This window comes from Saccopteryx leptura, chromosome 2 (genome assembly GCF_036850995.1).
Source record: "Saccopteryx leptura isolate mSacLep1 chromosome 2, mSacLep1_pri_phased_curated, whole genome shotgun sequence".
NCBI classification, from domain to species: Eukaryota; Metazoa; Chordata; class Mammalia; order Chiroptera; family Emballonuridae; genus Saccopteryx; species Saccopteryx leptura.
In genome coordinates, this window is record NC_089504.1 from 6,007,814 (window position 1) to 6,032,356 (window position 24,543).

General features: G+C 60.5%; 2 protein-coding genes across 3 annotated transcripts in view; both read right to left on the minus strand.

Moving 5' to 3' along the window:
• Positions 1–24,543, minus strand: part of HMCN2 (hemicentin 2) — a 150,407-nt gene that overhangs the window by 36,239 nt on the left and 89,625 nt on the right. The window contains exons 42-66 of one of the 2 annotated variants that reach the window (XM_066366902.1): positions 23,764–23,860; positions 23,375–23,494; positions 22,200–22,361; positions 21,206–21,487; positions 19,928–20,095; positions 19,631–19,744; positions 18,878–18,964; positions 17,696–17,887; positions 16,648–16,821; positions 16,435–16,548; positions 15,767–15,909; positions 14,828–14,978; positions 13,673–13,891; positions 11,834–11,947; positions 11,196–11,383; positions 10,434–10,530; positions 9,388–9,549; positions 9,135–9,248; positions 8,530–8,732; positions 7,802–7,883; positions 5,751–5,882; positions 3,092–3,235; positions 2,351–2,510; positions 2,137–2,261; positions 1,460–1,643 (exon numbers count right to left, since the gene is read on the minus strand). In XM_066366902.1, coding sequence (XP_066222999.1) covers positions 1,460–1,643; positions 2,137–2,261; positions 2,351–2,510; positions 3,092–3,235; positions 5,751–5,882; positions 7,802–7,883; positions 8,530–8,732; positions 9,135–9,248; positions 9,388–9,549; positions 10,434–10,530; positions 11,196–11,383; positions 11,834–11,947; positions 13,673–13,891; positions 14,828–14,978; positions 15,767–15,909; positions 16,435–16,548; positions 16,648–16,821; positions 17,696–17,887; positions 18,878–18,964; positions 19,631–19,744; positions 19,928–20,095; positions 21,206–21,487; positions 22,200–22,361; positions 23,375–23,494; positions 23,764–23,860 — 3,728 coding nt within the window. Of the gene's footprint in view, positions 1–1,459; positions 1,644–2,136; positions 2,262–2,350; positions 2,511–3,091; positions 3,236–5,750; positions 5,883–7,801; positions 7,884–8,529; positions 8,733–9,134; positions 9,249–9,387; positions 9,550–10,433; positions 10,531–11,195; positions 11,384–11,833; positions 11,948–13,672; positions 13,892–14,827; positions 14,979–15,766; positions 15,910–16,434; positions 16,552–16,647; positions 16,822–17,695; positions 17,888–18,877; positions 18,965–19,630; positions 19,745–19,927; positions 20,096–21,205; positions 21,488–22,199; positions 22,362–23,374; positions 23,495–23,763; positions 23,861–24,543 lie in introns of both variants that reach the window. The other variant, XM_066366900.1, reaches the window with a different exon arrangement.
• On the minus strand, positions 2,515–3,040 carry LOC136393529 (skin secretory protein xP2-like; the record flags this gene model as incomplete). Its single annotated transcript, XM_066366163.1, is given in 2 exon segments — positions 2,515–2,662; positions 2,664–3,040. Coding segments are annotated over 2 exon segments (525 nt in total), but the record flags the coding sequence as incomplete, so codon positions are not given.

Here is a 24,543-nt window from a genome sequence, read left to right on the forward strand (position 1 = left end):
GGAAGCCTCCCCGTGCCCCCTCGCTTCCTTTGCTCTCTGCTCAAGTGTCACGATATCTGAGTGCCCATCATGGACTGCCCTGAAAAAGCACCCTCCACTGCCCCCTCCCAGCCCCTCCCCTTACATTATTTTTCAGAGCACATATCCTTTGCGAGGTCTCATTTTTGTATCTGTTTATTTCTCACCCCCCTCCCTCCCGGAAGTTGCAGGTGCAGCTTCAAGTCCTTATCTCACTCACTGCTCTATCTCAGTGCCCGGAATGATGGCTGGAATAGTGACCATCTACAAGTGCTGCTGAATGCAGGAAGACTTTGCCCATGTACCTTCTTCCAGGAAGGCTTCCCTGATTTCCTCCACCCCGGGTCACGCTGAGGCAGGTACAACCACATGTCATCCCCTGGATCTGTGCTTCCCCCATAGGTCCTCAGGGAAGAGGCCCCTTTCATCCTTGGGAGTTTCTTTTGGGGGTAGGGTCTTCCCACTTTATCCATCATAAAACTGTACTATGTTTATATTATTTTTATTCTAAAAACATTCAGATGTGTTTTTAAGCCATAAACAATAATATAAGCAGAGCCACTTTGAAACGGAGCCAGAGCTGCCGTGCCAGAGGAGCTGCCTTTCACATCTATGTCCCAAGTCTTTGGAATGTTAAAACAGGCAAAATAGGCCCTGGCCGGATGGCTCAGCGGTAAAGCATCAGCCTGGCGTGTGGGGGACCCGGGTTCGATTCCCGGCCAGGGCACATAGGAGAAGCGCCCATTTGCTTCTCCACCCCCCCCCTTCCTCTCTGTCTCTCTCTTCCCTCCCGCAGCCAAGGCTCCATTGGAGCAAGGCGCTGGGGATGGCTCCTTGGCCTCTGCCCCAGGCGCTAGAGTGGCTCTGGTCTCAGCAGAACAATGCCCCAGAGGGGCAGAGCATCACCCCCTGGTGGGCAGAGCATCGCCCCTGGTGGGCGTGCCGAGTGGATCCCGGTCAGGCGCATGCGGGAGTCTGTCTGTCTCTCCCAGTTTCCAGCTTCAGAAAAATACAAAAAAAAGAAAACAGGCAAAATAACCTTCGGACTGGGCCTAGGGGCAACGCTGCATCCCAAAGAACCGTCTGCAGAGATAACAAGAGAGCAGTTATCATGACTACTGGACCGAAAAGGGAAAGCATTGTTTAGAACGGACATCCCTGTATAACGTTATCGGTGCCAATAGAAATGCCTTCCTTCTAAGAATGTAACTATTTCCCTTCCCTTCCTCATAAACACCCATCGCCTTTGTCCCCTAATCAGAACGCTGTCCGGGATTCTGCCTGAATCAGTGCGTCCCCGAATAGCTAGTCTTATTTAACTCCATACATGCTTGTTGCCTTTGCCTTTTATTTTTAGGTTAACAAGCCTACGCTGCCAGGAGTGTCCGGGACCTGTGATCTGCGGGCCAGCGGGCCGGCAGGCCAGGGACTGCTCCCTCACCTGAGGACGCGGCCAGAGCCGTAGAGGTGGGTGCGCTGGGAGAGAGGAAGGGGCAGGCTGTCCTTGAGCCAGCTCATGTGGATGGGCGGGGAGCCCCGGACAGGGCAGGCCAGAGTCACCAGTTCCCCAGCCCTGCGCACCAGGGGCCCCGTGTCCTCAGTCCCCTGCTCGATGGTGGGAGGCACTGGGGACGAGAAGAGAGAAAAAAGGAGCCGTGAGGGGGTCTTGGGAGGGGCTCTGGGAGGGGCTCTGGGAGGAGCTCTGGGAGGGGCTCTGGGAGGGGCTCTGGGAGGAGCTCTGGGAGGGGAGGGGCCTTCTCCCCGGGAGGTTTCGGGAGGCGGTGCCAATGCCTAGACCTTTGCCCACATCTACCCCGGAAAGAAGTGAAGGCCACTGCCTGGGGGACACAGTGTCCCCCCAGCCCTGCCCTGTGTGGCTCCCTTTTTATTCTCCTTTATGCCTGGTTCTCCCGCTGCAGCCCTGGGCCGCAGTGGGGTGCCTCCAGTCTGAGGATGGCCCAGAGGCCCAGAGAGGTCACATGTGGCCTGGCTGAAGCTTGACCCAGGTCTCCCGAGCCCTGCATTGCCCTCCAGATGCCGAGGAGGCCCGCGGTGGCCGGGCCGCTGCTCTCCCGGGACGGTGGGGCCGCCCACCTCCCCTCGCCCCTCACTGCTCACCCAGCACGTTCACCGTGTGTAGCCTGGCGTCCTCCCCGGCCGTGTTGTGGGCCACGCAGGTGTAGGCGCCCGAGTCCGAGGCCATGAGGCCCTTCAGCACCAGGGAGCTGCCATCCAGGTAGAACCTGGCGAAGAAAGGGAGAGCCAAGAGCAGGTATGTGAGGGTCAGTCGGCCCCGCCGCCCGGGCTGGGGAGGGCACAGGCCAGGCCTTACCGGAGGTGGGGGCCCACGCCCTGGCCCAGCGGGCCACCGTCCTTCAGCCAGGCCACTTCGGGCGGTGGCTGCCCATCAACCTCGCAGTCCAGCCGCACCTCCTGCCCCTCCAGGACGCTGTGCTCCTGCGTGGTACCCGAGCTCTGGATCCGGGGGGCCACTGTGGCAGGGGCTGTGGTGAGGCCAGGGGCAGGGGCAGGGGCAGGGGCTGGGGCAGGGGGGACAGGGGCTGGGGCAGGGGGGGCAGGGGGGGCAGGGGCAGGGGCTGGGGCAGGGGCAGGGGGGGCAGGGGCAGGGGCAGGGGGGGGCAGGGGCAGGGGCAGGGGCTGGGGCAGGGGCTGGGACAGGGGCAGGGGCTGGGGCAGGGACAGGGGCAGGGGCAGGGACAGTGGCAGGGGGGGCAGGGGCAGGGGTAGGGGCTGGGACAGGGGCTGGGGCAGGGGCAGGGGCAGGGGCTGGGGCAGGGGCAGGGGCAGGGGCAGGGGCAGGGACAGGGGCTGGGGCTGGGGCAGGGGCAGGGACAGGGACAGGGGCAGGGGCAGGGGCAGGGGCTGGGGCAGGGGCAGGGACAGGGGCTGGGGCTGGGGCAGGGGCAGGGACAGGGACAGGGGCAGGGGCAGGGGCAGGGGCTGGGGCAGGGGCAGGGGCAGGGGCAGGGTCTGGCACAGGGTCTGGCGTAGGGACCGGCATAGGGGCTGGCATGGTGGGGGACGCAGGGAAGGGTGCAGGGGGAAAACGTACCCAGCACGGCCACCGTGAAGTCCTTGCGGGCCTCGGCCTGGGCGTTCTCGGCCACACACGTGTAGGTGCCAGCCTGGGCCGGCTGCAGGCGACTCATCTGGAGGCGGCCGCCCCGGGAGACCACCCCGTGTGCCACGCTGCTCTCTGTGGGACAGAGGGTAGGCCAGGCTGTCACCTGTACAGACCCACCACCCCGGACTGCCTCTGGGCCCAGACATAGAAGCCATGTGACTCCCTGAGAAGCTGTCCATCCCCCATGCTCACCGAGCTGGAAAAACCCCAGGAACCCTTGAATCATTCACCCCCTTCTTGCATTCAGAGGGAAACTGAGGCCCAGACAGGCAGGGCCTCTTCCCATCTACACCATGCCCTCCCTCAGCCAGGTCTGTGTTCTGTTCCTGACAGCCCTTCCTGTTTCCGTCCCCTGGGACATTGCTTCCTAAGGGGCCCCTCTCCCTTTAGTGTCTGGGACTCGGTCCTCTTTCTGTCCCTTCTCAGGCCAGTTCACCTCCCATCTCCCCACCCCACCCCTCGGCTCCACTGCACCCCCTCCAACCAATCATGGCTTCTGGTCAAGGTGAGTCAGCCACTCACTGACCCCGACGCAGGTCAGCTGGGGGCTCCCTGGGCCTCAGCTGAGGCTGCACACCCACCCCCAGCCTAGAAAACCCCCCTTCACGCTCCCCAGCTGCACCTCTGCCTCAAAGCCCTCTCTAACCGCGCCAGCCCAGGCTGGTCCGTCCTCGCCCAGATCATTGTCCAGCCAGCCCTTCTGCACCAAATTGAGCAACGACTACATGTCCAGCTGTGAGCTTGGGAATCGAAGATGCATAAACCAGTGCCCATCCTCAAGTCCCTAAGGAATTCACAACGCATCAGAGACTGTGCAGCAGGCCACACACGGTCCTGAGTGGCCACCCCTGTGAAGCCCCTGACGGAGCAATCAGGCAGGTCTCCTGGAGGAGGTGAGTCTCGGCTGAGAGTCCAGGGTGAGCACAAATCAGCCAAGTGAAGGCAGAGGTGGGCAGGGGAGTCCCTGGTGGGTGTTTCAGGGAGGAAACAGCATTTGACAAGAGCTGGAGGCAAGAGAACTTTGGGCCCAGAGCAACCCCACGCCCAGGTGTCCAGCTGAGGAAGGCACACGCCCACACACTGCGCACGGATGTCCACCGCACGCCAGTCATCACAGCCGAGGGCGGAAACAACCCTGAGGTCCATCAGCTGACACACGGATCAAGAAAATGGGACATGTCCACAAAAGGCAATATTGAGCCATAAAAAAGAATGGAAAAAAGAATTAAAAAAAAAATGAAAAGGGAACTGACCCACGCTCCAACATGAATAAATCTTGGAAACATGATGCTAAGTGGACGAAGCCCGTCACGAAAGGCCACGTACTGCGTGATTCCATTTATAAGAAATGTACAGAAGAGACAGGTCTATACAGACAGAAAGCAGGTTAGCGGCTGCCCAGGGCTGGGCTGGGCTGGGCTGGGGGTGCTTAGGGGGGAAATGAGGAGCGAAGGGTACTGGCTACGGGGTTTCCTTTGGGGTGATAAAAATGTTCTAAAGTGAATGGTGGGGATGGTCACATACTATACAAGCTACCCGTTTAAAGCATATAGCAGGGGTCCCCAAACTACGGCCCGCGGGCCACATGCGGCCCCCTGAGGCCATTTATCCGGCCCCCACCGCACTTCTGGAAGGGGCACCTGTTTCATTGGTGGTCAGTGAGAGGAGCATAGTTCCCATTGAAATACTGGTCAGTTTGTTGATTTAAATTTACTTGTTCTTTATTTAAAATATTGTATTTGTTCCCGTTTTGTTTTTTTTTACTTAAAAATAAGATATGTGCAGTGTGCATAGGGATTTGTTCATAGTTTTTTTTATACTCTGGCCCTCCAACGGTCTGAGGGACAGAGAACTGGCCCCCTGTGTAAAAAGTTTGGGGACCCCTGGTATATAGTATGTGAGTTCTATCTCAATAAAGCTGTCCCGGGGGCGGGGAGGGGGGCGAGCCCGTGTGCGAGAAGCCAGATCCGCCAGGAGCGGGCAGCGCACAGAGCACGGTGGGCCGCCCCCCCCCCCCCGCCCCGGCCCACTGGCTGTGGTTCTGAGGCCGACAGCCACAGGAGGACTCTGACAAATGACCCACGTGGAGCTACACTTTGAGATCCCTTCTGCCCGGTGGGGAGCCTGCCCTGGAGGCAGGGAGTGGGCCCAGGAGCTCTGTGCCCTGGCCCAGGACGAACAGGTGTGCCTGGAAAGGGGGCGTCTGTGGGCGGAGAGCAGCGGGCAGGCAGAGAGGTGTTTACCAGCTGACAAGACCAGAGATCCGCTGACTGACCGTCACGGGGGTGGGGGAGAGGAAGAGAGAGAGAGAGGCAAGGATGAAGGCCTGAATTGGTGGTGGTGGGGGGGACCAACAGCCAGGCCAGGACGAAGCTGCGTAATTGGAGGAGCAGCAACTTTGGGGGCCAGGCCCAGGCTGGGCCGGCTGGGCCTTCAGCACCCACCTCGCATTTCCGTCCTGGGCACAAACACAAGGAGGCTCGGACTGCCCGTGAGTGAGGTTTCCGACTGACTGGTTTTCATTGTCATTTCATTAAATAAAGGAATATTAAGCACTTAAAAGGTAAGAACGGCTCAAGGCACTCACCAACGGGCATTCTGTCCTTCAGCCAAGTGACGGTGGGGGCCGGGACCCCAGTCACATCACAGGTCAGGACCAGGGGTTTCCCAGCGACCTGGTTCACCGTCTCCGGCTTGGGGTTCTCAAACGCCGGGGGCACTGCAGGAGAAAAGTCAGATCCCCAGAATCTTAACACTCTGCCCTTACTTCCTGCAGCTCAGGCAGATCAGGGATGCTCGAGAAAGCCCTTCTCTGTGGCTAGAACTTGACATTTTATTCTCTGCCATTGATGGAGATGTGTGTTGTTTTATTCACAAATAGAACTAGCGGTTGGCTGTTTCAAAACATCTACAAAGCAGAGTCGGGGGGGGGGGGGGCAAGAATGGTAAATGCATGGCTTATGTACCAGCAGTGCTTAGCCTATGCCAGAACAGACATCACTAATCAATCAATCCCAACACTCTCCTGCTCAGCCAGGAGGAAGTCATGCACTCCAGGTAGCTACTGCCAGTGGGACAGAGATGGCTATGCTAAGAATGAAATGTCTTTGCCCTCAGGGTCTAATCATTTCCCCTGCCCTCTGCTCATCAGGGTAGCCAGCAGGGGAAGGGGCTGTGAGCTTTGAGCAACAAGCATGGTATCAATCATTTTTAACAATGGTATTCAATGCGGCTCAGGATTGGGTCCTTCCACTGCTTGCCTGGTGGGGAGGCTGCTGCTTTGCCATTTGTGGCCAACAGCTTGTGCCCTGCCAGCCTGTCCTCTCCATTCTGCACAGCAATTTTAGCTGAGCACAAGGTTGCTCAGGTAGAAACTACATTTCCCAGCCTCCCTTGCAGCCTGGTGTGGCCAGCTGCCTAAATTTTCACCAAATGGGATAAACGCAGAGAGAATAATTCTACTTTTGCTCTTTTCTGCTTCCCATGGGTTGGGACAGGATGAAACATGTCCCAGTTTCAACTGCGTGGACAGGAACCATACCCTAGGGCAGTGGTCCCCAACCTTTTTTGGGCCACGGACCAGTTTAATGTCAGAAAATATTTTCACGGACCAGCCTTTAGGGTGGGACAGATAAATGCACAAAATAAAATTATGCAACCAGCGTAAAAACTGTGATATTTTAAAAATATAATTGTCGAACTTATGAGACAAGTGTCAAGAGTGACTCTTGGATGTAACAGAGGGAATCTGGTCATTTTTTAAAAATAAAACATCGTTCAGACTTAAATATAAATAAAACGAAAATAATGTAAGTTATTTATTCTTTCTCTGCGGACCGGTACCAAATGGCCCACGGACCGCTACCGGTCCGCGGCCCGGGGGTTGGGGACCACTGCCCTAGTGGACAGGAGAGCAACAAGACAGAAGGACGCAGAGTTCCTACATTTCCACATGGAGCCCAGCTACCCCTCAGCCGAGACTAGACACTCACCTCTGGGTGTATGGATGACAGAGGTCAACTGCTCTCTCATTTCATCCACTGTATTTTGGGTCCTTTTGTTACGCAGCTGAGTTTATACCCTGACTGACACAGCATCTGATCTCAAGAAAACCCAACCTAGCCTTCATCCCTTGCTTTCCCAGCCAGCTCCTAAGAACCCCCCCCCCCCGCCCAGCTTGAGCTACACCCAATCAAATGCCATATATGTTCCATCCTTGGGCTGATGGGACAGGCCCCTCAGGGCTCAGGACGGAGGTGACATGGCCCCAGGCTGCCCCAGTGCCTGATCTCTGAGGGGTCCCACCCCAGGGCTCACATGCCAGGCCCTCTGCCCAGCACTTTCTGAGCCTGGCTCACACGGCAGTCCATCACCCGAGGGCTTCCTGCGTGCCTAGCAGGCAGCCCTGCTTTTAGCCTCTTTTCCGGAAGATAAATCTGAGGTGCAGAGGGCCAAAGTCATTCCAGTGGGCTCCCACATAAGTCTCCATCTGATCCTGCTCTTTTCAATCTAGATCGGGTCCCTCAACACTCGGCAACCCCACCTCTTTCCAGCCACTGCCCTCCCCACCCTGGGCGTCCCTGTGTTGTGCTACTGAGGGTCCCACGGCTGTGCTCACAGTGGGCCTGGCTTACTTACCCTGGACAGTGAGGACGAATGTCCGCCTGGCCTCCCCGGCCGCATTGTTGACCTTACAGCTGTAGAGACCTTTGTCTGACACCTGGGACAGAGAGAGCACGTGGTGACGGTCTGCACGGGGCTGGGTACCCAGGGCTCCCCCCAAACAGCCAGGTCCCAGCCCCTTCCAGAGCAGGCACTCCCTGAATATGCTGGTCTTTCTTAGGAGACCAAGGGGAGACCTGTCCCTCTGGCCTTTCCCAGGAGCCTCAAGGAGCAAGAGAGACCGTGGAAGGGGGGCGCACAGGCTCCAGACCCCCACCCTCACCTGGGCCTGCTCGGCAGCCAAGCCCGGAGGCAAAGGCCCCCCCTCCCCCGCTGTGGAGAGGGAGGTGAGCCAGGCGGGAGGAGCGGGATGCATTTCCAGGGCAGCAGTGCCTACCCACCAAACATGAATGCCTGACCCACACCAGGGAGCGTGGGCAGAACCGACCCCCCGGGAGTCATGACCAGGAGGGCCTGGAAGAAGCACCTCGATCCTGGGGAAACCGAGGCAGGCGATTCTGTGAGCCAGTGTGGGGCCCTGGGCTCTTCCCACCCTCCACCTCAGAAGCCACTCATCAATTTGGTCTGGGGTCTTGCAGGTGGAGGGGGCAGCAGCCCCCACACACTGCCACACAACTGCCCACTAGGACCAGGAGGTGACATTGCGTGGTCACCCACGGCTGCCCACCCACTGGGCTGCTCACCTGGGTGTCCAGGATCTCCAGCCTCTGCCCACCCCGCAGAGCCTGGCTTCGCTGCGCCAGGACCAGTGGCTGCCCGTCCTTGTACCAGGTCACGTCTGGCTCGGGGAGGGAATCTGTCTCACAGCTCAGAATGGCCTTGTCCCCTGCTCTCACCAGGAACCCATCCTGGGGACCGCTGGGAGCCTGCCTGAAGGTGGGGGGGGCTGGGGGGCAGGGGACGAGCAGAGTAAGGCGCTGCAGCCTTCCCTGTGTCTGCCCCGGCCCCGGCCCCAGGAAAGGAGCATAGGGAGGCCCACAAAGGCCACACTGGGGACCCCACCCCAGGGGACGGGCAGACCCAGGGAGCCAGAGGGAGAGGATCCAGGCCAGCCTGCCAAGGCCCTTCCGAGTAACTGGGGCAAAGCTTCCTGCCCTCTCTGGGCCTCAGCCTTCTAAATGTGGGAGGTGCTCCGAGACCCCCGGGCTGCCTCCTACACAGCGCAGGCTCCAGCTGTGTTAGAACCCTCTGTGGGGGTCCCCACAGTCCCCTGTCCCTCCAGTAAAACAGTGCAGAAGCCCCACCCCCAGCTGTGAACCGGGGCAGGTGGGAGACGGACAGGACGTACCCAGCACACTTAGCTGCACCAGCTTCCGGTCTTGCCCAGCGGCATTGAGGGCCTCACACACGTACACCCCGGAGTCTGCGGGCTGTGCCCGGGCCAGCTGCAGCGTGTGGGTGCCTGCCAGAGGGAGTGGCGAGCCAGCCCCTCGCACCAGCAAGTAAGCTGGCCCCCCCGGTCCGTGCCCCCAGTCCTAACACCCTCCCAGACCCCCAAGCTGGTCTGTACAGAGCTGGGTCCCAAACCTCAGTTTACCCACCAGGCAGGAGAAAGACCCCATCTCCCAGGGAGAGGGTGCGGCTGTCCTTGTACCAAGTGACCTCGGGGCTCGGGTGAGCATGGACGTCGCAGGGCAGGGAGACGCTGCTGTTGAGGACGGCTGTGACCTGCTCCGAGTTCAGGCCTGCGATGCGTGGTGGGACTGTCCCCACGGCCACCAGGATAAAGAAAGACACTTGAGAGCGCAGCCGGCAGGGGAGCAGAGGGCTACAGAGGAGCACGCCGGGACTTGGCAAGCTCCTGGCGCTCCATCTGGGCTCGTCAAACAACGCTAGGCCGTAGCCCCTATTTGTTGGAATGTCACAGATGCGAGCACGGGGGGGGGGGGGGGGGGTTGGGGATCAGAGAGGGACAGTCGCTTTTCCAAGGCCTCTCAGCTAGCCACCATATCAATTCAAGTTTGAGTTCTGGGCCTTGAGGGCTCATCACGGTCACCCCTCCTGAGGCCACAGTGCCCCTGTCCCTAGGCAGAGCACACAGCCCCCGGGGTACAGGCGTCACAGGAACGCAGAGGTCAAGGGGGCCGACTCTGGGGCGTGAGCCGCCCCCTGGGTGACGCCTCTGAGCGTGTCCACAGCTGAGACGGGGCTAACCTCCTGCTGGAAGAAGTCAGCCCCCGCCAGGTATACACTAAGTGCCTAATAATGGCGCTGCAGGGCCTCAAAGAGCCACTCCCCGGCCATCTCCAAAGTTGTTCAAAGTCATCTGGGCTTGGCCCTTAAGTGGCCAGGCTCCCCCAAACGCTCTCCGCTCTCCGTACTGGGATGTGGCCCGTGGCAGGCCAGGGTCCCTGGGGCCTGGGACACAGGAAGCACCGAGGTGGTGCCCCGGGGGAGGGACGGGGTGCTGTGTCCGCCTGCACGGTTAACTCACAGAGCGCTGCTGCCGGCCCAGAGCACCAGCCCTCCTCGGGTGGGGACCTAGGGGGCCACCTGCACGGTTAACTCACAGAGCGCTGCTGCCGGCCCAGAGCACCAGCCCTGCTCGGGCGGGGACCTAGGGGGCCACCTGCTCAGCCCAGCTCACCTTGCACCCCAAGCGTGAAGAGTTTCTCCACGGAGCCCGCCGGGTTCTCGGCCACACACATGTAGCTGGCAGCGTCGGCAGCCTCTGCCGTGGAAACCTGTGGGCGCGGGGCGACGGTGCGTGGGACGTGCCGCTGGCCTGGGCCCTGGGCCCCCTCCCGGGGAACCATCACACCCGACACGGGCACCGGGAAGAGCCACCTTTGTCTACATGGAGCAGCACTTAGGGCATGCACACCCCCGCCATCCATCAGGAGCTTTCTGCGACCCTTGGGAGGAGAGTGTGAGGTTGGGGCTGGGTGACTTCTTATAGCAAGCAAGATGGTGACAACGGTGTGCCCCAGGCCCAAGGAGGGCTTCTCTATGCTGTGTTGGGCTCCAGGGGTCCTGTCTGGAGACAGGGTGGCCAAGGGTGCTGCCCGGCGCTGGGCACGGCTCTGTGAGTGCCAGATGGCATTCCCACCGAAGGCGGCCCCGTGCCCCGTGCCACGCTCGCCTCTAGGTGTGCCTTTCATGAGCGTCCTTTTCAGACACTGCCAGCATTTGTGGGTGCTCTGTGGAGCCCCGCGCCTGCCAGCAAGGCCCATTGTGGTGGGTGCAGTGACACAATTCAGCGGGTTGAATGAAATCACAGGTGCTCCCGCATGCTTTCGGGCAAAGAGCCTCGTCTGGCACAGATAATGACAGCTCCTGGGTTCCCAGACAAGTAGTACTGAGTGACAGCAGCTGCTGCCTTTTAGCCCAAGTCGGCGGACACCCTGACCTGTAAGACTTGCCCGTCCTCCAGGACCTGCAGCCGTGGGCTCGGTGAGAAGGGCAGCCCATTCTGAAGCCATGAGATGGTGGGCACTGGGTTGCCCAGGGCTGGGCACTGGAGGCTGACCGTACTGCTGGCATTGACAGTCACCTCCTCCACCAGCTCCTCCGTGTCACCCAGGATCACAGGTGGGGCTGGGGTGGGAGAGAGGAGGGTGAGGAGCAGGCAGCGTCCTTGGGCAATGTCCCTGGGGCTGGGGGTCGCTGTGGAGGAGACAGCAACTGGTGCCAGGCACTGCCTGGGCTCCTTGTGCCCTACTCAAGCCCTCCCAAGCCCTGATGCAGCTAAGAAGCCTGGGACACAGAGAGGGCTAGGAATCGCTCAAGGTCACACAGCTAGGAAGCAGCGGCTTGGAGTTTGAACCCAGTTCTGTCTGGTTTCAGAGCCCAAAGCTCGTAACCCCCTTCCTCATTATCCACCTCCAAGTCCTGCCAGACTGAACAGGCTCTCCACCACGGCCCCCTTCAGGGGCGGCCCTCCCGGGGCCTGCAGACCTGAGGCCCTCCCCCGCCGCTCCCGGGCGGCCCTCCCGGGGCCTGCAGACCTGAGGCCCTCCCCCGCCACCCCCCGGGCCGGCCACTCACTCAGCACCATCAGCTCGTAGTGCAGCCAGTCCTCGCCCACCTCGTTGGAGGCCTTGCACGAGTACCTCCCAGCATCTTCTGCGCGGACCAGGGGGATCTGCAGGACCCGGCCTCCTGCGAGGATAGGGGGATGGAGGCCTGAGCAAAAAGCAAGGAGACCCGCTCCTTCCTCTGGAGGGGACCTGGGACCCATCCCTCTCCCCTCCCCCACTGCCTCATCTGTGAAGCGGAGAGAATCTGCCCAGCTCACGGGCCTGGGGATCAGACCAAGCACAGCAAGGCCGCTGTGTGCACCAGGCCTGGCCGACCGTGTGCCTGCTCTCCGACCGTGTGCTGTAAACACTCCCATCTCAAAGATGGAAAAATTGAGGCTTCCCAAGAGTGTCCAGCAGTGCTGAGTCTCAGCTCCTGGCTGAGGGCAGAGGGAAGGGCCAGAGAGCTGGGCAGAGGCTCTGACAAGGCCAAGAGGCAGCTCTGGGCTGTGGCAGTTGGGGGTAGGGGTCGCTGCAGGGGTCGCCTGGGACCCTCTGTGATCCAGAGCCAGCCAGGACCAGAATCTGGCTTTTCTGGGGGTGGGGGGCTAGAGCTGGTCTCTAGCGAGGGCCAGGTTAGGATCCTATGTGCTCACCTTCTGGATTGGGGGCTGCTGGCCAGGGTTGGAACTAGGGGCTTACTACATTTAGAGCCAGGAGACTGTAGTCATGACTAAGGAGGAGTGGCCACAGGTGAGGCCACTTATGTGTGAGGTGAAATCTATGCGCTCAGGATTAGGAGTCCGTGGCCAGGGTCAGAGGTCAATGGTGGGGTCGGAGGACTAGGACGGGGGGGGGGGGGGTCAGTGGCTGTGGCTAGGGTTCAGTTGATGGCTGGGATGAATCTACGATCAGAGTCGGAGCCAGGAATCAGCATGTGACTGAGCTCACTGTGTACCCAGGATTTGAGTCAGTATCCAGGTCAGAGGGCAGGTTAAAGGGTCAACTCCGGGGGTTTGTGACAGGAGCAAACAGCTTCCAGTATGCATGGCCTCTCCCAGGTCTCCCAGAGGCCACCTTCTTTTGCAAGAGCCAAAGTACCAAACCTGGAATGACCCTGTTCACCAGCATGCCCGTGCAACCCACCTGACTCTCTCACCCCGCCTCCTGCCACCGGCCCTACCATCGGCCCAAGCCTGGCAGAACCTGGGACGAATCCTAAACTGAGAGACCACCGAATCCCCGGTCATGAGATCCTACAGGGCTAAGAACCGGGCATCTCTCCCGGTTCTGGTCTACCTTGGGGGGCAGGGCCAGCCGCCCAAGGAAGCCGGGCGTTTCTAAGCCCCACACCAGAGCCTTTTAATCCAAAATCTTCCACAAAAAACACACAATCATACAAACAAACAAAAAAAGACACTATTTTAAAATATAAGAGTTGTTTTAAAGAACTAAATCCCCTTAAATAAATATTTAAAGCAGTAGAAAGAAAATTTAAAAGTTCCCATGAACCACGAGTCTGGAGCCTAGTGTGGCCCTGAGCCCACCCTGGGAGAAGTTCTTTCACTTTTGGGGTCACGAGAGATTAATAAAGCAGCAGCTTCCCCCCCAAGAAGGGCTCCGGCTTCGGCTTGTTAGTGCAGAACGTCGCCGATCCTGAAGTCCAGAGAAGTTCTAGAACATCCTGGTTTACAAGAGGCAGCTAAGGTCCAGCGTGGTCACCCCTGCCCAAGGTCACAGAGCAAGTGGCCGACAGGAGAGCTGCGAGGACTTACAGAAAGTCAGTTAGAGGACCAGCTCCGACGTGGGTGCGACCCTGGTCCCTGCCTGCAAACGCCCCGGCTTCTCCCTGCAGCCCCCAGCCTACCTTGCAGAACGGACACGCCCTCGGCGGCAGAGAGGGGTTGGTCCTCCCGGTACCAGGTGAGCTCCGGGGCCGGGACGGCGTTGGTGTCACAGGGCAGGTATGCGGGGTTGTTCTCCACGACCTCCCGGTATTCCGTCACCCCGCCGCGGGCCTCCTGTTCCCGGGACGGGATCTCGGTGGCTGTGCTGGCATCACTCAGCTTCTGGAACACGGGGGGTACTGGAGGGGTGACAAAGCCGTGGTGACACGACGCTAAGGGATGGAGAGGCGCCTCCGCCCAGCCCGCCACCTCAACCCCATCCCCGGGAGAGGAAGCTGCACCGTTTGAGCCAATCCAGTAGGTCAGGGCGATTTTGAAACTGACTCACTCATTCAGCTCAGTTTCTACACTAGGCACTAGAACAGGGGTCCCCGAACTACGGCCCGCGGGCCGCATGCGGCCCCCTGAGGCCATTTATCCAGCCCCCGCCGCACTTCCGGAAGGGGCACCTCTTTCATTGGTGGTCAGTGAGAGGAGCATAGTTCCCATTGAAATACTGGCCAGTTTGTTGATTTAAATTGACTTGTTCTTTATTTTAAATATTGTATTTGTTCCCGTTTTGTGTTTTTACTTTAAAATAAGATATGTGCAGTGTGCATAGGGATTTGTTCATAGTTTTTTTTATAGTCTGGCCCTCCAACGGTCTGAGGGACAGTGAACTGGCCCCCTGTGTAAAAAGTTTGGGGACCCCTGCACTAGAATAAGGTTCCTGCCTGCTGGCGCTCGTGTCTAATGGACACAAAGGACTTCTCGTGACAGGGTGATACTTGTCAGGGGAGGAAGCCAGACAGTAAGCTTTAACCAGTGAGTTTATTGGAGCCCAGAGACATAAAATCCTGGGGTTTTAGAGCCAGAGTGGACCCTCAAGGCCACCTGATCCAATCACCGGCATTTTACCGAGGCAGAACTAAGGCCTAGAGAGGGCAGTGATGCCCCCAGGTCCCAAAGTCAGTGATGAAAGAGCCCGGGCTGGGAGTCTGGGGGCCCGACGTGCCTGATGGGGGTGAGGAAGGGGTCTCGTGCAGCCTGGAACACAGCCCTCCCGCCAGGCCACCCAGAAGCAGACGCCCCGCCCCCAGCCACGCCCCCACCAGGGCCTGCCGGTCCCCACGCACCCTGGATGAGCACAGTGAAGTCCTGGTCATCCTCGCCGGCCACGTTGGTGGCCACGCACAGGTACCGCCCTGAATCTGAGACCTGCGTGGGCTGGATCTGAAGCAGCCGCCCTTCGCCCAGGATGCGGAGCCGCTCGCTGGGGGTCACGGGCTGGGGGCAGGTAAGCGGGGGGGGGGGGGGGGGGGGGGGGGTCACAAATGGGGGAGCACCCAGACAAGTGTACTTAGATTTTAATAAAGCTTTAAAAATACAACAAAATGATAGGACACCCTGTAATAAAACTTTGAAATAAAACCAAATCTATATCATTTAAAAATGGAAAGAGAATTAAAGGGGTGAATATACAGTTTGATGTTTATGAGATTTGTTCCCTAAAAACAGTAAGATTTCCTACTAAAATGTACTGGGCAAGGCAGGGCCCAGGCCCGCTCTAGGGCCAGGTACTCTGATGGTCTTTTTTTTGTGTGTGTGTTTGTATTTTTCTGAAGCTGGAAACGGGGAGGCAGTCAGACAGACTCCCACATGCGCCCAACGGGGATCCACCTGGCATGCCCACCAGGGGGTGATGCTCTGCCCATCTGGGGCGTTGCTCTGTCGCAACCAGAGCCACTCTAGCGCCTGAGGCAGAGGCCATGGAGCCATCCTCAGCGCTCGGGCCAACTTTGCTCCAATGGAGCCTTGGCTGCGGGAGGGGAAGAGCGAGACAGAGAGGAAGGAGAGGGGGAGGGGTGGAGAAGCAGGTGGGTGCTTCTCCTGTGTGCCCTGGCCAGGAATCGAACCCGTGACTCCTGCACGCCAGGCCGACGCTCTACCACTGAGCCAACTGGCTAGGGTCACTCTGACGGTCTTTATTGGAAGGTTCCCAGCAGAACCCAGGGGACCCAGAGGAGAGAACCGGAGCCGTGCGGTGGGGGGGGGGGGGGCGTCCCTGAGCTCACCCTTCCGTCCTTGTACCAGCTGATGGCCGGCGGAGGCGCAGCCCAGCACTCACACTCCAGGCTCAAGGTACTGTTGACCTTAGTCTTCACTTCCTTCACACCAGCCTCCCCCATGGAGTCATCTTTGGAGATGGAAGGGGGGACTGAAAATCAAAAGGGGGTCTGAGGAGCAGGCCTGGGAGGGGGCGCCGAGATGCTGCGCTCACCCCGTCCCCCGGGGCAGTCCCCGGAATGGGGGGCTGGCTCAGGAGAGCAGAGAACAGGGACCTGGAGACCCACCCACTCCTCCTGGAGCTGCTCAATCCGGGGCGAGTGTACTTGTCAGTGATGGTTATGGGACGGGGCGGGTCTGAGGCAGAGAGACCCCTGGGGTGACCTCTGGAGGCCCCAGGTCTCAAGTTGCAGAACCTCTTTCTTCCTTAGAAGGAAGCGAGGACCGGAATGGGTCTGGGCATCCACGTGGCCCACGTCCCAACTCACCGTTCGTCCTCCTAGTGTCCTTGTCCCTAAAATGGGGACTGAGCCAGCCGGCCCAGCTGCCTGGTGACTGTCGAGGAGACAGGCCATGTGAAAGCGTCCGGGGTCCAGTACGACGCAGGTGCCAGTGTCGCAGGGTTCCCGAGCAGCCTCCCGCCTGCCCCGCCCGCGCCCCGAGGTCCCCGACTCACTGAGGACTTCCACGTGGTAGTTCTTCACGGCCTCCCCAAGTTCATTGGTGACCACGCAGGTGTACTGGCCCGCGTCTTCCTTCCGGGCATTCAGGATCTGCAGCCCGTGGGTGCCTGCTTTGGGGGCAGTGGCCAGGGTCACCCCCCAGGCATGAGCTCAAGTTCGCCAGTCCCTTCCTCCGACCCCTCCCTCCTCCCCACAGAGAGCATCACCTGGGAGGAGCTGAATGTTGTTCGAGGCCTCAAAGGGGGACCCATCCTTCATCCAGGTGATGGTGGGGGCGGGGAAGGCCAGTGCTTCGCAGATCAGAGAAATGGGGTTGTTGATGGTCACGGTCACCTCCTCACCCGCACTGTCCTCGGTCGCCCCCAGGATGGTGGGAACCACTGTGATAGGAGGCCGGAAGGGCACTTGTGAAGAGAGAGCCCCTACCTTGGGCCTGAGGACCGGGCACAGTGTCAGACCCTGGTGCTTAGCACCGCTGCGCTGTCGCTATCTGCATTACACAGGTGGGAAACTGAGGCTCAGAGGAGCCCAGGCAGGTGCGGCCGGACTTGAATTCGGGCCTGGATGACCCAGAGCCCCATCTCTTTACCACTACGCCACGCCACGGGGGAAGCAGGACAACGCCTGCCTCAGTCTCCCCAGTAGCCTCTTAACATCCAGAGTGCCTACTAACTTAACCAGGGCCTTCTCGGTTCTGTCCATGTTTCCAGTCGGTAGACCGCCCTGAGTGGAGGGTGGGTGGGGCGGCGGAGTGGAGCTTCGTTCCTGCCGAGTAGAGGAGCCCTGCTCTCACTGGTCCTACAACTCCCTCTCTCAGCCCCTGCAGGGGACGCCCGCTCTACCGCCAGCCCCTTTAGAAACAGACCTTCCGAAACCAGTCTGCATCTCTCTCATTTTCTAATCTCTGCTGCTCCCGCCTAGTCAGACAGTTGGTGCTGCATTGCCCTCGGGAGATGGGCAGCCTCGAAGGAGTCTGGCCACCTCTCTAAGCCTCAGAGCTTCATCAGCGACTTAGGGACAAGCACGTCACCCACCTCCTAGGGCTGCTGTGAGATTCAGCCAATAAGACCTGTCCAAATGCCTGGCCTATGATAAGTGTTCAACCTATAGAGCTGCTGCTACTGTTCTTGTTGTTGTTGAACTTGAAGTGGAAGAAAAAACAGGAGAGTGCTAGTGGGAAGCTGTCTGCCAGGGGCTGGTCACCTTCGCCCTCCCGCCAGCAGGCAGTGTGGCCAGGGGATGCCCGGCACGTACCCAGGACGCTCAGCTGGAAATGTTTGGTCCTCGCCCCCACGGTGTTGGCTGCGATGCAGGAGTAGTGGCCAGCACTGGACAGGTTGGCCTGGAGGACCTGCAGGAGGGCTCCATCTGGAGAAATGTAGTGGGTGTCTCCACCAGCCAGGGACCGGCCATCTTTGAACCATGAGACCTTGGGCTGTGGGTGGCCTGTACACAGCGGAGAGAGCAGGTGAGACAGTTCCGCAGGGTTTGACCAGGTTGGAGCAGAGGTCGGAGGCTGCTCCAGGAATGGGCGGGGGGGTTTCCATTTTAGTCTAGGGGCCTATGCAGCAGGGCAAGACACAGAAGTAGCCACCAGGGCTGGCCTGGGCCTTTTCCTAAATGGTTTGATTGACTTTTCCTTACCGAGGAGAGGGCAGAGATGGCTTGGTACAGAGAGAAGAAAGACAAGTTATTCCTCCCATCCATCCATCCAAACATATGTGTATACACATACATATATACCTATACCTATCCATTCCACCCATCCATCTATACGTATCCATTCATCCATCCATCCATCCATCCATCCATCCATCCAACTACCACCCATTCATCCATCCAAACATATGTGTATACACATACATATATACCTATACCTGTCCATTCATCCATCCATCCATCCATCCATCTGTCCATCCATCCATCCATCCATCTACCTATCAGCCCTTCCATCCACCATCTGTCCACCATTCACCATCCATCCGTCTGTCTGTCCCAACTCACAAGCATTAATGGGAGCCTCCTATGCTAGAAACTGGAGGAACCATAGTGACAAGGAGACCCTAGTTCTCAAGGAGCTCCGAGCCCAGCTGGGGTACACTGACGTCGCAGGCCACTGTGGCCCAGTGTGGTCAGTGCTGGGATGGGGAGGCACTGGGGCCTGGGGGAGGTCAGTGGAGGTCACAACCAGACCCAGGGAGTCAGCCAAGGCCTCCCTGTGGAGAGTCCTGGAGCCGAGGTCTGGGGTCAGGCGAGGAGTGTTTGGTCAGAGGCACAGTGAACACAAAGATGACCAGGAAAGTGGTGCCCAGTCCAAGACGCAGAGAGACCCGCCACAGGGCACAGAGGGGCCGGGCACAGGCAGGCGGGTCCCCAGGGCCCCCTTTCCGAAGCCGCCTTCTCCCCCTTCTCCCAGCCCGCCGTGTGGGGCCTCACCTGTGGCATTGCATGTCAGGTGCGCTGTCCCGCCCTCAGAGACCTTGATCGCCTCCTCCAGGTCTTCGTTCTCGATACTGGGAGGGACTGGGAGAGTGGGGGACAGGCGGTTACCGACCGGGGTTGGCTTGCTCGGGCTGAACCACCACCGAGCAGACAACCGACACGCCCAGCCTCCCTTCAGGTCCCTGGGCCCTGGTTTCCCCACCCCCGGTGCCTGCTCCCACAGGTCCCTGGGCCCTGGTTTCCCCACCCCCGGTGCCTGCTCCCACAGGTCCCTGGGCCCTGGTTTCCCCACCCCCGGTGCCTGCTCCCACAGGTCCCTGGGCCCTGGTTTCCCCACCCCCGGTGCCTGCTCCCACAGGTCCCTGGGCCCTGGTTTCCCCACCCCCGGTGCCTGCTCCCACAGGTCCCTGGGCCCTGGTTTCCCCACCCCCGGTGCCTGCTCCCACAGGGCCACGGCTCCAGTTATCGTTCTCTGCCAGCCTCTGGGAGAAGGCCCTCGTTACAGGGTAGGGGTGACAATATTTTCTCCCTTCCACACTGGGTTAGTCCCTGCTGTTTCTAGAAAGTTCCATGGCACCCTCAGAGCAGAGGTTGCTGATGAGGCAAAGAAGACAAGCCTTGGCCTCTCCCTCCTTCCTGGGCCAGGCCCCCTGCTCCAGCGAGAGCCCCGAGTCCTGGGCTCCGGCCCCAACAGCTCCCCAGCAGCTGGAAAAGGACGTGTGGGCCGGAACCCGGGCCGTGACCCACCCAGGACCTCCACGCTGAAGTTCCTCCGCGCCTCCCCGGCCTCGTTGCTTGCCAGGCAGGAGTAGAGGCCTCTGTCGCGCTCCTGCGTCCGGGTCACCTGCAGCATCCAGCCACCTGGAGGGGGCAGAGAGTGGACCCCACGCTGGGCTGTGAGTGGCCTTCTGCCCCCCGCTGAGCCCAGGCTGACCATCAGGAACAGCAGCGTGCCAAGCGGCCAATGAGATGCGTGCTCATTCCTCAGAACAGAGGCAGAGGGCCAGAGCTGACCCCCAGAAACGCCCCCGGCTGGCACCTCACCTGCCAGGAGGTAGGCGTCCTCCCCGGGGCTGATGGGCTCCTCCCCCCGGAACCAGCGGACCTCTGGGGGCGGGATGCCTGTGGCTTCACAGAGCAGGGTCAGGGGGCTGTGCAAGGCAGCAGTGACGTTGGTCCGGGGGTCTAAGTCGCTGGTGAACTCTGGAGGCACTAGACACAGAGAAGAAGGCTTATTCAGGATGCGCACAGGGCTGCAGGCTCCCCCCCCCCCCAACCACTGCCCTCCCCGAGGGTCCCCGCCCCCGAGTCAGGAGGGCCTGAGACGTGGCCAGATCAGAGCGGCCCCCACTGAAAGGAGTGAGTGGCGGCCACAGGCTGGGCTCTGGCCTCAGGCAGACACCTGGGGCCCCAGTTTCTCCAACCCCTGGGAGGGGGGCCAGGAGGAATCAGCGAGTACACGGGTAGAGCGCTCAGCACAGTGCCCGGCAAGGAGCTGGGGCTGAGTCGACGAGCCCGCAGCTAGAGCCAGCAGGAACCCAGACCGCTCCCCAAACCCGTGCTCAGAGGGCAGGGCCGCTCTGCATTGTCCAGAGCCTGCAGCTCCACGGAAAGCCACACGCCTCAGGCAGGAGTGGGAGGGTGAGGGGGGGGGGTCCCAGCCGTACTGGGGGCAGGTGAGAGGGACTGCCCTGAACCGACCCCTCCCCAACTCTCCCCTCTCCCCGCTTCTGCCCTGGGACATACAGTAGGAGCTCAATAAAAGATTGAATTCACCAGGCTGTTCTAGCTACCCTGAATGGGTCACCCCTCCAGGCCTCCACGGAGTCTGTTCCCTCTGCCTGGCACACTTATCCCCTCACCCTGGCACCTGGTTAACTCCCACTCGGAAAGGTCACCTCCTACAGGAGGCTGCCCTGACTTCCCATGACGGTGTTCAGGCCCCTGAGTTCCCCCTCCCGTATAGAATAAATCATGCAGGAGAGAGACTGCGTATTCCTCCGGTGCCCAGAGGCGGGTAGGGCACCAGGAGGTCGGGGAGAGAGGGAGGAGCCAAGAGTGGGCAATCAGGGCTATTTGAAGCCAGTCCCCACTCGAGAGCAGTGTTGACAATTTCCCCCCAACAGCACCCCTGCCTGGTGGGGGAACAAGGTGGGACCCAGGAGCACAGAGATCGCACTGGCCTCGCCCGCCCCGGTCTGTCCCTGCTTCCTGCCCCCCCCCCCCGGCCCCCACCCCCGCCAGCAGACCACCCCTGGCCCCCACCCCCGCCAGCAGGCCACCCCCGGCCCCCACCCCCGCCAGCAGGCCACCAGTCCTCACCCAGCACGGACAGCGCAAACCTCCTCTCGGCCCTCCCCGCCACGTTCTCGGCCACGCAGCTGTAGCGCCCGGCATGGGCAGCCTGTGCCCGCTCCACGTGCAGGCGCTGGCCCTGGTTCTGCAGCCACAGGCCAGGCTCCGTCCCCACCGGCTGGCCGTCCCGCTCCCACGTCACCCTGGGTGGGGGGCTCCCTGTGGCGTTGCATTCCAGAGTGGCCTCCCCGTCCTGGGCCACGGAGATCTGCATGGGGGGCTCCCGGGGGCCAGCGATCTGAGGGGGGACTGGGGTGGGGAGAGAACCGCTGTGGCCGCCGGGCACCAGGCACTCACGTCAGGCTCCAGGCCCGCCTGTGTTCCCCACCGCCACTCCCTGGCCGTACGGCCTTGGCCAGGTGACCTCACCATCCTGGGCCGCCATTTCTCACTCCTATAATAAGGTCCTAACAGTACCCCCTCGGCCCCCTTCCCCCGACCCTGGGGAGGGGCCTGCTGTTTGGAAAACAAGCTCACAGCACAGCCTTTAAGATGTGTGAGGTTTTCTTCCTCAGAAACCAGAGGTTCCTGGGAGCTTAGCTGGTCGTTGGGGCTGGGGCTTATTCTCTCCAAAAATGCTTTCCTTGGTTTTATTTTCTAGACTGACTTCATAAGGCTGAGATAATTCATTTCACCGCTGCAGGACAAGAAGCCGGAGACTTAGGTCTCTGTTATATAGAGCAGCTTCATAAAAATGTAACATTTCTTTCAAGTTCCAACTGTTTCAAGATGTGTGTGTTCCCTCCTGCCCCTGGGGGCTGCTTGGGAGCATGTCGGGGAGCTGATGGGAGGGGCGGTTAATAAAACTCCAGTAATCTAGGAGGGGCTGTGAACATGCTCTGTCAGTAGTCCTGTCTTGGCTTGGATTCTGGGGGGCCAGGGAGGGTCTCCCCGCCAGGGTGCCTGGTTGCCCACCCTCTGGCCCCTTCTGCCCGGTTCAGGTCATCCTAGCCCGGCTCACCATGCACCTCCAGCCGCTGGTCCTGGCTGCTGTTTCCTGCCACGTTGCTGCACTCACAGGTGTATGTCCCCTCCTGGCCTGGCTGGGCTTGTCCCAGGTATAGCAGCCGCCCCACGGCCGACACCTGCTCGAGGCCGGCCCCGACCCTGGGCACAGGCTGACCTGGAAGTGCAGGAAAAAGCTTCTGGTTTCCGGTCCTTCCGCCTGGAACGTTTGTCCTCCCACTATCCTGGCCAACTCCTGCTCACCTTCAGGTTTCCGGTTTCCACTCAGATGTCACCTCTGCCAGGAAGCCTTCCTTCCCTGAGCACTTTTCTGAACTCTCACGACCCCTGAGCTCCTCCCAATCACAGATCTGTCTGAAGGTGTCTGTCTGAACCCCGCCCCAGCCTGGGCCATCCGAGACACCCTGCCTCACAGCTCTCCCCTCCCGCCTCCCGGCCCTGGGGTCCTTAGAGGCTTAGGGCCTAGCCCTAGCACATAGCAGGCCTCCATGATGGCTAGTGAATGAATGACCCACCCACGGCCTGGGGAGGGAGAGCAAGCAGCAGGTACACCTGGCAGCCAGGAGAACTTCGTGAGCCTCCAGGCACTGGATCAAGCACTAACTTCCCTCATCCTGCACCTGTTTACAGAGGGCCTGCCCCTCCCCCCTCCTGTCATTCACCAACATGAGTCCCAGGAGGGGGAGGAGCCCCGGGGGCTCCATGACAATGCTTTCTTCCCGACACCCGCTTCTCTGCCCATTCTCTCTCCCCCTGGGATCTCAGCCTGACCTCCTCTGAGCTCCCCCACCTACCTCTGACTGCCCACTAGACATCTCATTTGGTGTCTGTGTCATCTCGAAATTAATGTGCCCCAAACTCCAGGTCTGCCCCCCAGACCTGTCCCCACAGCCTCTCTGTCTCTGTGACGACACTACTCTCCTGACTGGCAGGTCAGCCCTGCTCCCGAGCCCGCCCGGGCCCCTCTCGACAGGGCCGGGAACTCCTGCCCAGCTCCGGCCTCACTGCCCCGCCCGGGGCAGCTGCTCCCTGCCCTTGCTGGGGGCCCCTACATCCAGAACCGAGCTGAGGTCAAGGCAGGTGGGCTTACAGCCCTAGGGGGCTCCTGGTCACAGAAGTGACGCCTCCCTCAGTCCTCTGGCCCAGCCCCACCCCCGCCAGCAACCCTACCGTCCTTCCTCCAGGTGATCTTCGGGAAAGGGACACCCCAACACTCGCAGGACAGCGTGGCAGGGTGCCCCTCGGCCACGGTCAGGGTGTGGGGCCCGCTCGAGGGGAACGCTGGAGGGACTAAGAGAAGAGAGGAAGTGAGGTGGGCGGTGGGCTGGGACGGCAGAGGGGACAGGACGGCAGAGGGCTGTCCCCTGGGGCCCCACCAAGGCCGTGCTCCACTCAGATGTCACCTCTGCCAGGAAGCCTTCCCTGAGCACTCTTCTGAACTCTCACGGCCCCTGAGCTTCTCCCAATCACAGATCTGTCTGAAGGTGTCTGTCTGTCCGCGCAAGCCAGCCCGGACAGGGGTGCGGGAGGGACCCCGGCCTAGCCCGGGGGACACTCACCCCAGACGTTCAGGTTGTAGTGTTTCTCCGAGCGGCCTGCCGGGTTCAGCGCCTCGCAGGTGTAGCGGCCTGTGTCCCACACCTCTGCTCTGTCCACCTGGCCGAGGGCAACGGGACGCGTCGGCGGGGGCAGCACAGAGATGGGGTTAGCCCTGGACAGACTGTGTGACCGTGGGCAGGTCACTTTACCTCGCTGTGTCCCAGCCTCCCCACCTGGGACCTGGAGGCACAGAGAGCGCCTGTGGCCCCTCCCACACCAGGAAGTTTCCAGAAGCTGGTGCCTGCAGTGGCCTGCCATGGGCTCCCTAACTGGCTTCGCACTTGCCAGCCTCACTTCGCACCCACAACCCAGCCCTGTTCTGACAGCACAGCGCAGAGGGGGAGGGGGGGAGGGAAGGAGGGTGGGGGAGCAGGGACTCCATCCTCAGGCGTCAGACGCCGACCTGGGGGTGACGGCTGGGGCTTTGGAGAGTGAAGGGAAGGAGAGGCCGGCTTCCAGGCAGAGGAAACCAAATGGAGGTGCTCCGAGTTGGGAATGATCATATCATAAGGTGTAGAGGTAGGGTAGGGGCTGGAGTGGAAAGTTCTCCCCAGCAGCCGGAGGGGTGCCTCCCATCCCACGGCCAACATGGATGAGCTATTCTCTGGGGCAGGTTGGGGCCTCACAGCCTTGTCTCTAAGAATTCTCCCAGCCGTGAAAAGAAAGCTACCCAGGTGTTTACAGGTGAGAGACCTGAGGCTAGCGGTCAGGACATTTCTTAAGGTGGCAAAGCCAGGAGA